This window comes from Clupea harengus, unplaced genomic scaffold (genome assembly GCF_900700415.2).
Source record: "Clupea harengus unplaced genomic scaffold, Ch_v2.0.2, whole genome shotgun sequence".
Classification (NCBI taxonomy): domain Eukaryota; kingdom Metazoa; phylum Chordata; class Actinopteri; order Clupeiformes; family Clupeidae; genus Clupea; species Clupea harengus.
Genome location: NW_024879586.1, coordinates 4544 through 17739, shown reverse-complemented (window position 1 = coordinate 17739; position 13196 = coordinate 4544). Strand labels below are relative to the sequence as shown.

Below are 13196 nucleotides of genomic sequence, written 5' to 3'. Positions count from 1 at the left end.
AGTCACTCTTTTGAAGTGCATGTTGCTGACTCTTGACTGGATTAATGAACCTTAATCCATTTGACTTTTGCAAACTCTATGAAGGAGTCATGCTGATGTTGGAGGGTCACCGTCTCCACAGCATTCCTCAAAGCACACAGGGGCAGTGCCCACACAGGAAGAGCAGAGCAAGTAGGAGCTCGAAAGGCTGCAGTGTTTATTTGGCAGACAGTAATTGACAGCACAGGTAAAACATAATTGTCCACTATGTGTAAAACATAATTGTTCACTATATGTTCCTGGAGATCAAAGCCATGACCCTAGCATCCCATTACTCTATCGGTTGAAGGAATATAAGAGAATTGTGAAATCTGATTTCTGCTTGTCCATCAGAAACCTCTGGACGTTTTCTTGGACAGACAGCATCTACTGGGTGCATCTCTTCCAGTGCACCACACGGTCATGGAACCAACTGACCAGGGGACCAGAAGGGACAGCCCAGGGTAACTGCACACGCTTGATTGGGTTCCATTTTATGCGTCAGTCAGTGCACAGGGATTTACAGCCTGTTGCATGTACTATGTGATGTGTCATCACTCATAAAGCATTGAAGTGGAGTCGTCTGCTAGTAGCAGTTGAGCCACCCATAGTTGAGGAGGGTGCGCGCCACTCTTCTGTAGTAGTAGTTGTACTCCACCTGTCTTGGGCCATTGGAGAAGTAAAGATAGCCTGCAGGAGACAGATCATGCATCCATTTACTGCCCTGAGAGAGGCCACACATGGTTTTTGAATGGTGGATTTCAGATGTCTCTTACCAAAATTCTCAAACGCTGCATCCACTCTGGATCCTATCCCAGGGAAGCCAAGAGATATAGACTTTGGATATCCGGAGTTCATTTGGCTTCTTCTGTTGTCATAGCTACAATGATGTAGGACAGTTAGTGGGGTTACAATCTGTTCTGTAAACAGGTCCTTTTTAATTGGTAATCATATGTGACATACTGTACCTCCAATACTGTCTTCCCACAAAGAAGAAAGTGGTCTTTGTGTTGGGCTCGTACACAGCAGCGTCTAGCTTGCTCACAGTCGAGGGGAGACCCAAGCTGCTTAGTGTTTTTGGATAACCTGGCAAAATGCTCCTGTCATGTAGCTTGATTCCCCAGTACTTGTTGCCTGTGAAAATGCAGTGTCAATAAACCTCAGACTTCACGGAGAATGCTTCCTCATGTCCCACTGTATGTATGTATGCGGATGAGCACCTTGGAAGAGGAATGCTGCACTCAGAGGGACTTCAACGGCGGCGTCCACATAGCTGATCTGGGGCCAGGTTGTCTGCACTTTGGTTAATTGAATTCCTCTCAACATTGTACTTTTCCTCCAGTAGTATCTGTAAACATATTCAAATAGAAACATTTGACACACAAACACAAAAGCCATTGAGCCAATGTAATATTGTATTGTCTCTTACCCATTCTTGAAGAAATAGAGATCTCCATGGATTGAGGTAGCAGCATCAAACACTAGACTGCGGCTGCATTGTTCATCTTTAGGGTTGGGCCCAGGAGCTGGCTCTGGCTCTGGGTCAGGCTTTGGGTCAGGCTTTGGGTCAGGCTTTGGTTTAGGACCAGGACCAGGAGGGGGTTTAGGGTCAGGAATGGAACCTCTCCGAACACCTTACATTTCAGCCAAAAGATAAGAATAAAAAAAAGATAACATACGATAATACAATTAAGCAATATGACACGAGTGAGAGTGGGGTTGGTAAGGGAAGTCCCCACGGCTGGGATTCGGCCGTAGGTAATCAATAAAAAAACACTCAAAGCAGGTAATCAATAAAAATCACTCACTCAAAGCAGGTAATCACGACAGTTCTACTACCAGAGTGCAATATCATAGAGTGTTAGTACCATACAAACTCTGAACCCCTCGCCGGTCATCATCGGGCAGCTTGTATCCGTAAGTGTTGACATACTGATAGGTGGGGAACATGAGGGCCGTTCGGTCCCTGGAGTGGTCCAGTCCCAGAGCATGACCAAACTCATGAGCAGCCACCAGCAGCAGGTTCACTCCTGGGGGGGGGGGGGGGGGCACAGAACACCTCAAGTCCAAGGGAGCACAGACCCTTAAGGGACCCAGTATCTCTTCATTTAAACCAGGGAGCATAGACCCTTAAGGGACCCAGTATCTCTTCATTTAAACAATTGTAACCAAACATGCTTAGGATAAAATAATAACAATGTCAATTGAAGAGTTCCAAAAGAGAAGCAAAGGATAAAGAATTCATTTTTCTTCTAAGAGTGAAAGACAGATCAAATAGTGGGACAGAGGTCGTCACCTCGTGAGGTCAGAGTCCAAGGCTCATCTTCATCAAAATGGGTGTCACCACCTTCCCGCTGACCAGGAGAGTTGGCGTGAGCCAGGACACCTCCACGCCCATCAAAAGGCCAGAAGTCCCCATGATCTACAAGAGATTACCAGGAGAGTTGGCGTGAGCCAGGACACCTCCACGCCCTTTAAAAGGCCAGAAGTCACCATGATCTACAAGTCAGTGGAGGACACATGGAGCAAGTGAAGATGGGATGGACTGTTTGAGTCTTGTGCTTGTGTCTTCTGACAATACAGATTTAGAAAGTAAAGAGTTCGTTCCCAGAGTTCGTTTGTATCGTCAACCTGAATTCTATACTACTGGAAAATGAGTGAGGGGAAGGACTGACACATTTTCAACATTTAGGCTCATTGTTGAGCTCAATCATGATGCTCTTATTTTAGAGACTTACATCTGCCTTTAAAGAGGATCATGATGTCCGCTTGACCACTGGTAATCTGTTTGAAGTCCAGAGGAATGACATCACTGTACAGTTTGAAGGCCTGGGCAATGGTGACGTCCACTTCTCTGTGACTCATGTCGCGGGTGTAAAGCGTTATCCTGTAGTGCATCCACATTCATTGTGTTGAGCCCCCAGCTCACTTCCAGTCAACCATAGGCATTCACGTGCACACAGCTGTACACAGTGCTAAATGGATCACAGTCCTGTGAACCACTAAATGTATATAAATACAGTATAAATCCTGACACAACTGTCATTTAAAGTGGTTGTACTTTATTTACCTGTAGGTAACTAGTTGTTTCTCCCACCTCGGCCGTCCTTGAAAGTGGCCGTATCTGCTGATGTCAGAGACACCACATCTTGGCGCCTTCATCACCTCAATGGTGTTGTTATCCAGACTGCCCGTCACCTCCAGGCCATAGAACGACTGCATCGCCTCCAGGGTGTCTTGGAAAGAATGGTTTGTTACACTCCTCATTGTTGTGTTCGAAGTCCCGACATCTCCGAAGAAACGCTCCAGGTAGTTCTGGAGAGGAGAGAACACGACAGAACAATGCAGACTGTGGAATTGTTCAAAAAGCAAGGAATGCATTCATCTTCAGGCAAAACAATATGGACATGTTACATAACAAAAGAGAAAGAGCAGAGAAAAAACATTTAAAGTATATATATTACAGAAAAGAAACATTTAAAGTATCTATATTACAGAAAATAAATATTTAAAGTATATATATTACAGAAAAGGTTAAATATTTAAAGTATATATATATTACAGAAAAGGCAAAAGCATTCAGCAACAGGTTAGTTTAAGTACCTCTTGCTTGTGAAAAACATTGCTGTCACTCATTAACCTATAGTTGCATACAAAACTAATGACTTGGTCCGAACACATGTTGCATATACAATATTATGGAGGATTGTTTTACCTCAGCAAAGGTTTGATCATCTTCAGGTGCAGCCGTCTCCGAGCTGGAGATGGACACGGGGGCAGCCTGACTCCAGGCTGCACACAGCAGCAGTAGAAGAGAAACCCCACACAGCTCCATGCTTTCCTTTGCATCTTCAACATACATCTGCCTTATATAGAGCTGAGCGCATGACCTGGGTTGCACATGGAAAACAACAGGAAAACCCAGATGCCAAGAAAGATTGTACATTCCTCTAACTGTTGAGACAGGCCTTGTGCCGATTGGGAAATCTGACCTTTCAAAATAAGGTGTGGCTAAGATTTATCCTCTTATTTTCTTGAATATTGATTTACTATTTAGTGTTCTTTGAGTGTTCTTGTTATTTTTGTCGTCAGCACATTCAAGGGGAGAAGTGATTCAGCTCTGAGTTAAACAGAGGGGAGAAGAATGCAATCATCTTTTCTCCCAATATTGTTCAAGACTTTTCAGAATTTGACATCTCCCCCCCAGCCAATCAGAGTGTACCCACAGACCAATCAATCCATGTCCTGCTCATGTCATACAGGGTGAGCACATGAACGCATTCACTTCCTGAGACAATTCTCATGTAAGTGTCTGGCAGATGCATCATCAAAATGTCATTACGGTAACCTATACACAAAGGTTTTGCTTGCTTTCTAATGTAGGTCTCCCAGAAACAGATAATATTGATGACCCGCATTTGGTCCCAAATGTCTTTGGGGCATTTGTCTTTCCCAGCATTTCCACAGCGCAAGAGAGGGTTCTAGACACTTGTGTTTATTAGTTGTTAAGCCCCAAATGCAAAGCAACATTTAATATAAGGTGTTGTGTCACAAAACACCCCACTGCCGTCTGCCAATCCAGGCTATGATACCTCCCACTTTCCCTTATTTACTGATATATATGTATGTATATACTATATAAGCACTGAAAAACATCATGATTGGTCTCTTTAATGGATATGTTTATAATCTATGTTGTATATGTTAAAGGATGGGACAGGAAAGAAAAAGACTTTCTTTCAAGAAGAATCAAGAAGAATCATGGTGATTTATGGCGTGTGCAGTAAAGAGACACAGACAAGCACAGAGATTAGCTGCACACCCCCCCCACACATCATTTAATAGCATATCTAGAGGGGATCCAACTCTGTCTTTTGGGATTGTGCCACCAGTTCTTGACGTGATTTTTCATGACTTGGATGTTCTGCCTTGACTTGCTTCCCCGTTTGCATCGGCACTGGCTCCAGGGTTGGTCTGTCAACAATCAGTCCAGGTTTCTGTCTCCGCGGGGAGCTCAATCAGGGAGATGAATGTGACATGCTGAAAGCTCATCAGATAAGGAAAGAGTTTCTCCTCTTGTTTCATACTTTCCAAAATTAGAGGTGTCAGTAACTGAGGAAATGTGAAAGAATTGTGCCTAACCAGACAGACGGTGGGCCCTCATTTCACAGGCTTCGCACATCAGCAGCCGCACAGTGAGCACAGGTGAGGAGACCTATATTTATATATACTATATATATATATTTCACTCACACAAAACGGGACGCAATAAATGGGTTGAGTAATTAGTGGATGTGGCCAGGAAGTCATTCTTCATCAGCCAATCACAATGAGTTCACCATACCTTATACACGTTCACACGGAGCCCAGTTATTGCTCTTCAAACAACAACTTTCCGGTCACAAAACGAAGCGGTTTACACTAATGGAGACGGGTTCTTGTGCGGGAGGTCTGCCCGACATGAAATCATTGAAATGTTTCTGTGTTGCTTTGAAGGAACCTTCATATATGGAACTCCCACGTCTGTGCACGGACACACCCCAGCATTGTGTGGACCCACCCATGTTTGTGTTTAGAATCTTGCTCTAAGGAAATTAGCTCAGTGATTTTGTTTAGTTAAATTAGCTTTATGTCCTATGTGGTGGGCATGTGTATGTTAAAATAGCTTTAGGTTATATGTGGTGGACATGTGTATGTTAAGTTAGCTTTAGGTTATATGTGGTGGACATGTGTATGTTAAGTTAGCTTTAGGTCATATGTGGTGGGCATGTGTGTATGTTAAGTTAGCTTTAGGTCATATGTGGTGGGCATGTGTGTTGGGCATGTGTGTATGTTAAGTTAGCTTTAGGTTATATGTGGTGGACATGTGTATGTTAAGTTAGCTTTAGGTCATATGTGGTGGACATGTGTATGTTAAATTAGCTTTAGGTCATATGTGGTGGACATGTTGCCATCAATGAAATTAGGGTCCATAATCATTGAGCCACAGCGACCTTTCAACTCCTTAATTTAGTTTTTTTGTTTTTAAATATTATTATTACTATTATTATGACACGTTAAAACAGATACGCATATTATTTTTATTTAATTTGTTTTAACAATACAGATAATTCATTACATCTAAAATTGGAACACTAGACAAATAAAAATTCAACAACCACTGTCAACCAAAATAAATTATATTTTTTCTATCTGGACAGTTTTAGCAGCCAAGCCATGCATTTGCTTTGATGGTGTAAAGAACTCTTCTCTCTCTGTAATCAAAATGATATGCCTTTGACCCAGAGAAAAACTGAATGCTTCCCTCTGAAAAACAGCAATACAATAGGTAGTCAGGATAACAAGAAACACACAACACTACAAGCCATGCTGTACATATTTAAATATTTGAGGAGATAACTATGCAGCTTTTTTTTAATTGAGCTATATGGTGGAGCTCAGTATCCTTTTACCTCTGAACTGAAAAGCTGCATCAACTTTATCCCCAATACCTGGCCAATCAGACTGGATTTTACGAGGAAATCCAGAATCCATAACACTCAGAGCTTCGTCATATCTGTAAAACAAAACTGACATGTTGGACTTGAGCAGCAGGAGCTTGTAGCCCTCGCTAGATGGCAGACTTTAGCTTTTGAAACATGAAGTAGGAAAACAACAGCCCAACAAAACACTGCTACTTTGGATTTTCATCTTTCCAATTCTTATCACCTCTTACTAGAAAGGAAATGTACATCAGAGCCTACATACCTGTAATAAACATGTCCTGTGAAGAAATAGGTTTTCTTATATTCTCTCAAATGAACAGCAGCATCAATTTTTTTCACAGTCGTAGGGAATCCATAATCATAGATTGAGCCGCCGTAACTTTTCATCTTAAGCTTTTGAACCATCCAGTATTTAGGACCTGCAACATGAGGCCAGGTTATGTACACATACACATAGTACACACATATAGTGTCTATTTGACCACCTTCCTTGACAGTGAGTTCTCATCAAATGTGTAATATCCTGTCTACTGTGTTTACATTTACATTTAGTCATTTAGCAGACGCTTTTATCCAAAGCGACTTACATATGTGCGACTTACAATGTATACACATTTTACATTTACACTGATGGCACACTGCACATTAGGGGTTCAGAGTCTTGCTCAAGGACGCATCATCGACAGGGAATCGAACTAGCAACCTTCTGATTACTAAACGACTTCTCTACCACTGTACCACTGTCGCCCATGTTGTTGTGGAGAAGTATGGATAGGGTCTGTCAGGCCACTTTACCCGTGAAGACGAAGGTGACACCGGTGTGTGGGATGTTATAAGCAGCATCCACAGATCTAACACTGGGGAGAAGTGTGCTTATGAGACCCTCTTTCACTCTGCTCCAGGACGTCATCCATGGCGTCCTTAGCCACACGGAACTAGAGCAAGGACAGAAGTGTACCCTTAGCAAGACTGGAGGAAAAGATTCTTTTTTTTGTATTTATTGCAAAATGTCACAGAATATTTGTGAACCTGCCCTTGAAGAAAAGAATCTCATTCCCAAGCATCGTCACAGCACCAATAGAAAAGTTGGGCTGGCATTTTTTGGGGATGGTTGGAGTTTCTGGTTTCGTGATGCGCTTTCCTGTAACATAAAAGTATATGTGGCACATTTCAGAAGCAACCATGTTTTACTATAACACAACCATTTGTTTGTTGTCAACATGACCATGTTTATGCTTACCATAGAGTGCCTGAATTGCAAGTGTGTCGTCTGTAGGCAGTCTGGGGCTAGTTAAGGAGAACCTTTTATACTTGGGGTACATGAGGGCAGAGGGGTCTTTAGAGTGGGAAAGGCCGAGGGAGTGACCAAGCTCATGGACGGCCACAGTCAACAGGTTAAAGCCTGTGATGGGGAGAGGTCAGAGGTCAAAATCACAGCTTCTCTACTTTAGGTTCAAACACTATTGATGGACCTGGGTTACTGTGTCCTGTTCTCCATATTTCATCATCATCGTCATCATCATCATCATCATCATCATCATCATCATCATCATTATCCTCATCATCCTCATCATCCTCATCATCATTCTCTACTTTAGGTTCAAACACTATTGATGGACCTGGGTTACTGTGTCCTGTTCTCCATATTTCATCATCATCGTCATCATCATCATCATCATCATCCTCATTCTCTACTTTAGGTTCAAACACTATTGATGGACCTGGTTTCCTGTGTCCCGTTCTCCATATTTCATCGTCATCAAAGTGTACGTCTCCCCCCATGTTGTCTCCAGGCTCAAAGGCGTGTGCTAGGACACCCTTGGGCCCGTCGAAGGGGAAGAAGTCTCCATGAACTGCAGAAGGAGGGAGGGAGAGCAGTGTCATGGCCGTGTCAAAGCAGGATGGAGGTTTCTAAAGCACAGAGAACTATCTGGTCAGGATATCAATGCGTGCTCAAGTGTATTCAGTGTTCTCAAACCTGCCTTTGGTTTCAAAAGAGATGACGATGTCTGCTTCGCCATGGTCCACTTTGATGAAGTCCAGGTCTGCTGCACCACTCCACATGTTCAGGGCCACGTGTATGGAACGCTCCACCTCCTCCCTACGCAGATCTGTGGTGTATTTTGCAATCCTGTGGGGATAAGTACCTCAGTGAAACATGCGGAGACCTGACTGATAAAGACACTGTAAATCATCCTGCCAGTTAAATCCAGACTCCTTAACCCCAGGTTAGCAATCATGTGTCAGCCTTTACTACACATGCTTGAGCAATGACCAGCAGACAACTGTTGTAAAGGTAATGACTGCCAAACCTCATCCTCTCAGAGTTGAGTAACACATACGTGATTACATGCAAGTGTTTTGACTGAGACAAGATTGGGGAACATTTCAAAAGAAATAGTTCAGAGAGAGGGAGTTAGTTCACCCTTGTGAGTGCTATGAAGGAGCTTACTAAAGACAGGTTACTTTAGCAGAGGTCATGTCAAAGTCCTTCAGGGCAGGTCTGTCCTCTTGGCAGCCATCCTGGTGACCTCCAGTTATTTTAGTGCTGTAAGACTATGGCCTGTCTAATTAGATGAGGAGAGGCCGAAATGTCTACATTTGATGGTCAAACCAGCATTCAAAAAGATCTCTGACTCATATCTAAAATCTGACGAACCATCATCAAACCTCTCACAAATAGGGCCACTTAAAGACAGATTTAGTTTTGCTGTGCTGAGTGCTTGTTGAGAAAGCAGTTGTATCTAAGGTACATACCGGCACTATGGAATATGCTGTACAGAAGATATATTATATTTAAATATAGAGGTTGAAATTTCAAAAGAAACCCACAATTCCTAGCTACTATATCCCTGGGCAGGGGTTCCAGCCGTGAGCCACCATATGTTGTGTTACAGATCTTCTTCACATAATTCAGAGAAAGTGTCCCCTATAAGGCCTGTAGTTCTGCGGACCGCATCATTGAACACTGAGCAAAACGTTGCATGAGCAAATCACTTTCAATACAATTTAGATTCCCATTGAAAATAGACATTACATGCCAGTTTGTATCCGAGACCACAAAGCACTCAGTGAGTTTAAAATAGAAGTGCTAGGCTAGTGGTTAGCATGAAATACTGAGACGCTCACTTGTATGTTGCTGTATGGTTCTTCCACTTAGGCCGACCAGGATACAAGCTGAAGTTCTCCACGTCAGGGACCCCACACCGAGGTTCCCTCATGACCAAGAGTGTCTCGGGGGTGAGTTGCCCAGTCTCCTTCAGACCAAAAAAGTTCTGCATCTCCCTCAACTTCATCTCCAGGCTGCTCAAGTCCCTCGGGCTTCGTGGACCTCCACTCATTGGCATACGGTAGAACTTCCTTAAATACACCTGTTTTTCACATCCTCAACATTTGCATTGTGTCTTGCAGAAAAAAATATTTCTTCAGTGAATCATTTTATTTTATATGTGAGCATACTGTATGTAGCGTGCCCCATAACTATTCACTGGAGACATTTAGTGGCTCAGAAAATTACATTCTAACATTTGTGTGAGAAATGCTTAAAATGGCAGACATTCATTCAAAAGTACATACAAAAGTACTTGCTCATTCAGCAAAAGGTAACAGCATATATGAATTTATCAGTGGCTAACAACCCATCCCTGATCCAGACAAAATAACAATAGTGGATATGAGTTGAAGAGAACAGGACACAACAGACACAACAGACACACAAACCTCAGCATAGCGCACGTCCTCTGCCTCCTGAACCAGCGGTCGGGTCCAAACGGTGCTCACGCTCAGTGCAAAGCTCACCATGTGGATCCAGCGCCCTCTCCGCTCCATTATTGACTTTGGGCCACAACTGTGTCAGTCCAAGGATTTATAGAGGGAACATGTGACAGTGCGTCACATGACATCTGGAAGCTCAGAAAAAACATCTTGTAGTCCACAAACTCATCTGAAGCAATTGTGGCACCTCCTGTGGTTGGACTAATCTTACCACAAACCCAGTGAAGTCATGTCTTGTTTACTTCTATAGGAATTCCAGAGGTTCAACATGAACAACAATTCGACCTCATATTTGCATAGGTTGCACACTTCTAGCCATGGTGATTTTACTATGGAGACATGTTTTGCCATTGTCTTCCACAATGTAACCCACAGGCAAAATAAATAACTTGTAAAAGCCACATTCTGGCATATCTGCATTCTGATCTCAGTCTTTGTGAAGTGTCAGCGAGATGCTGTGGTTGTGTATGCATTCAGGCATTAACATGTAATGGCCACAGGGCATAGAAACAACGGATCAAAATGTTCAGCCACACTTCCCCCTTTTATTGTGTTTACAGACATGGATAGACAAAAACAGTTTCTAGTTGTAAAGTGGGTATTCTCTAAATATTGTGTAAATATTATTATTATTATTATTATTATTAATAATAATACACACACAATTTCAGTTTGACATGGTAAAACAGGCACTTTCAAAATGTCAGTATAATTGAAAAAAATTACATATGCCATACAGCCCAGCAGTATTCCAGTTGTAAGAATAAACATCTTGAATTATTTTTCCATGCACCCAAGCCAAGAATTTGCCTTATCAACTCCAGTGATCTGTTTTGTTGTGTAATTGTAGTTGTATACGTCTGCCTGGGAGAATAAGTGGATAAGACCTGCAAACACAAACATGGTGTGCTGATTAGTCCTAAGCAGCTGCATTAGTTTGACATGAATATGTTGTGCAATGCTAACACACACTTGAATAATAACAACATTTCAGCAGTAACCAGTAATGGAGCCAGTCCAGACCACTCTGTGGTTACTCACCATCTTTAGAAATCGCAGCATTTAGAGGGATATTAATTCCAGGGAAATCATCTTTGATAGATCTGGGGAACGAGTTTCTCCATACTTTTACGATTCTCATTATACCTACAAAGATGTTACAGTCATCAGTTAGTATTTCAGACATTTACAACACTCTCTTACAATGTCTCTCACTTGCTGTAATATTGAAGAATGTCTATAGATGTTGCAGTCTGCCTTACGTCCAGTACTTCTGATGGGTAAAGAACAGAGTATGTCCGTGCTCCTAATGTGAACGGCAGCATCTATTTGTTTCACCCATGATGGAAATCCAAAGCTTCTGATGTGTTTTCGTCGTCCCTTTATTAGTGACCCCCTCATGGTCCAGTATTTGGTACCTTGGCAAACAAACACACACACACACACACACACACACACACACACACACACACACACACACACACACACACACGCTGATGTTAAATCATTCATCGAGAGAGGGTGTAGCAGATTTTCGAGCACAAAAGGAATAAACAGGTTGTCTGTTTTAGTCTGGTGATGTATGTCTGACTTTGATAGACTCCTTGTAAGCTTTTATCATTTTCTTATAAACTAATCCTCAGTGCTCCTAGAAAATGACTGCATGATGAAGTGTTTAGCACTGTGCTGGAATCGTTAAGCTGCACGACTACATTGTTGCTTCACTGACAGACAACACTGTACTCCATGAACTCTACTGCTTCACAGACAGACAGACAGACAGACAGACAGACAGACAGCCTCACTGTACTCCATGAACACAGACAGACAGACAGACAGACAGACAGACAGACAGCCTCACTGTACTCCATGAACTCTACTGCTTCACAGCAGGGACAGACAGACAGACAGACAGGACAGACAACAGAGCAACACTGTGACAGACAGACAGACAGACAGACAACACTGTACTCCACGAACTCTACTGCTTCACAGACAGACAGACAGACAGACAGACAGACAGACAGACAGACAGACAGACAAACACAGACAGCCTCACTGTACTCCATGTACTCTACTGCTTCACAGACAGCCTGTGCCCAGAAGTCCAATTGGTCAATCTTCACTATAGTGTTTGTAATGGCTCAAGAAGAGGAAGGTGTGTACCATTGAACAGATAGGCAGTTGATCTTTGTGGTACAGAGTAGGCAGCGTTGATGTTTGAGTCAATTTTCGGCATGAAGTTTTGGATAGGTCCCTCTTTAATGCCATATTGGGCCCTCATTGCTTGATCCACAAGTACCTTTATGCAACAAGAAACAGAAACATTTGACGTAAATATAATCCACACAAGTATAAATGATGTGTAGGCTTTCAGTGCTTTGCATTCTGATATTCCTAACATGTGAGCATGAGAGAGCAGTCTGAACAGTGCCTCAGTCTCCCATCTCACCTGTCTTTGAAGAAGAAGAGTGCATCCCTGAGGTCTGTGACAGCATCAAAAGAGAGGTTTTGGGTCACACGTTCTCCTGCAGGGCTTGGGGCTGACGGGGCCCATGTGGAAGGGGTTGAAACGGGGATGCCAGATAAATCTGGAGGGGGTTGTACGACCTCTTTCTCTGCGGCCCTACGGGAAATATGGTTTACTCTTAATATTTGTATTTTTATGGATTCATTGCATTAAAGCAAACATTTTATTGACTTACATCAATTGTGACATTCATTTAGATGAACAATCTGTCCACTTAATAATAAACCCATTATACACTTTACAAGGAGAATCCTTACCACAATTTCATGAACAAAGATGAACGAACCATTCATTTCCACATTAAGAAAAATCAAGTCATACTAGGCCCTGTCATTAACAGTCTAAATTCTTTATGTTTGTTGTGTTACCACACATCATTTTTGTGGAGG

At 42.5% G+C, this 13196-nt stretch overlaps 3 protein-coding genes across 3 annotated transcripts; all 3 read right to left on the bottom strand.

Annotated features, from left to right (window-relative positions):
- Window positions 1–604: 604 nt before the first annotated feature.
- Window positions 605–3848, bottom strand: LOC122129059 (macrophage metalloelastase-like). The gene is made up of 10 exons (XM_042704080.1): window positions 3734–3848; window positions 3089–3333; window positions 2757–2905; window positions 2315–2440; window positions 1887–2048; window positions 1448–1640; window positions 1239–1366; window positions 987–1152; window positions 795–898; window positions 605–708 (listed from the first exon to the last, which is right to left on the bottom strand). The coding sequence occupies exons 2-10, from the start codon at window positions 3283–3285 to the stop codon at window positions 605–607; spliced, it is 1329 nt and encodes a 442-aa protein (XP_042560014.1). The 5' UTR covers window positions 3286–3333; window positions 3734–3848.
- Window positions 3849–6441: 2593 nt separating this feature from the next.
- On the bottom strand, window positions 6442–8387 carry LOC122129056 (matrix metalloproteinase-20-like). Its single transcript, XM_042704078.1, has 6 exons — window positions 8225–8387; window positions 7744–7905; window positions 7533–7644; window positions 7299–7438; window positions 6766–6922; window positions 6442–6574 (listed from the first exon to the last, which is right to left on the bottom strand). Exons 1-6 carry the CDS (start codon window positions 8385–8387, stop codon window positions 6442–6444), a joined length of 867 nt encoding a protein of 288 aa, XP_042560012.1.
- On the bottom strand, window positions 8383–10331 carry LOC122129055 (matrix metalloproteinase-20-like). Its single transcript, XM_042704077.1, has 3 exons — window positions 10224–10331; window positions 9633–9874; window positions 8383–8634 (listed from the first exon to the last, which is right to left on the bottom strand). Exons 1-3 carry the CDS (start codon window positions 10329–10331, stop codon window positions 8457–8459), a joined length of 528 nt encoding a protein of 175 aa, XP_042560011.1. The 3' UTR covers window positions 8383–8456.
- Window positions 10332–13196: the final 2865 nt, after the last annotated feature.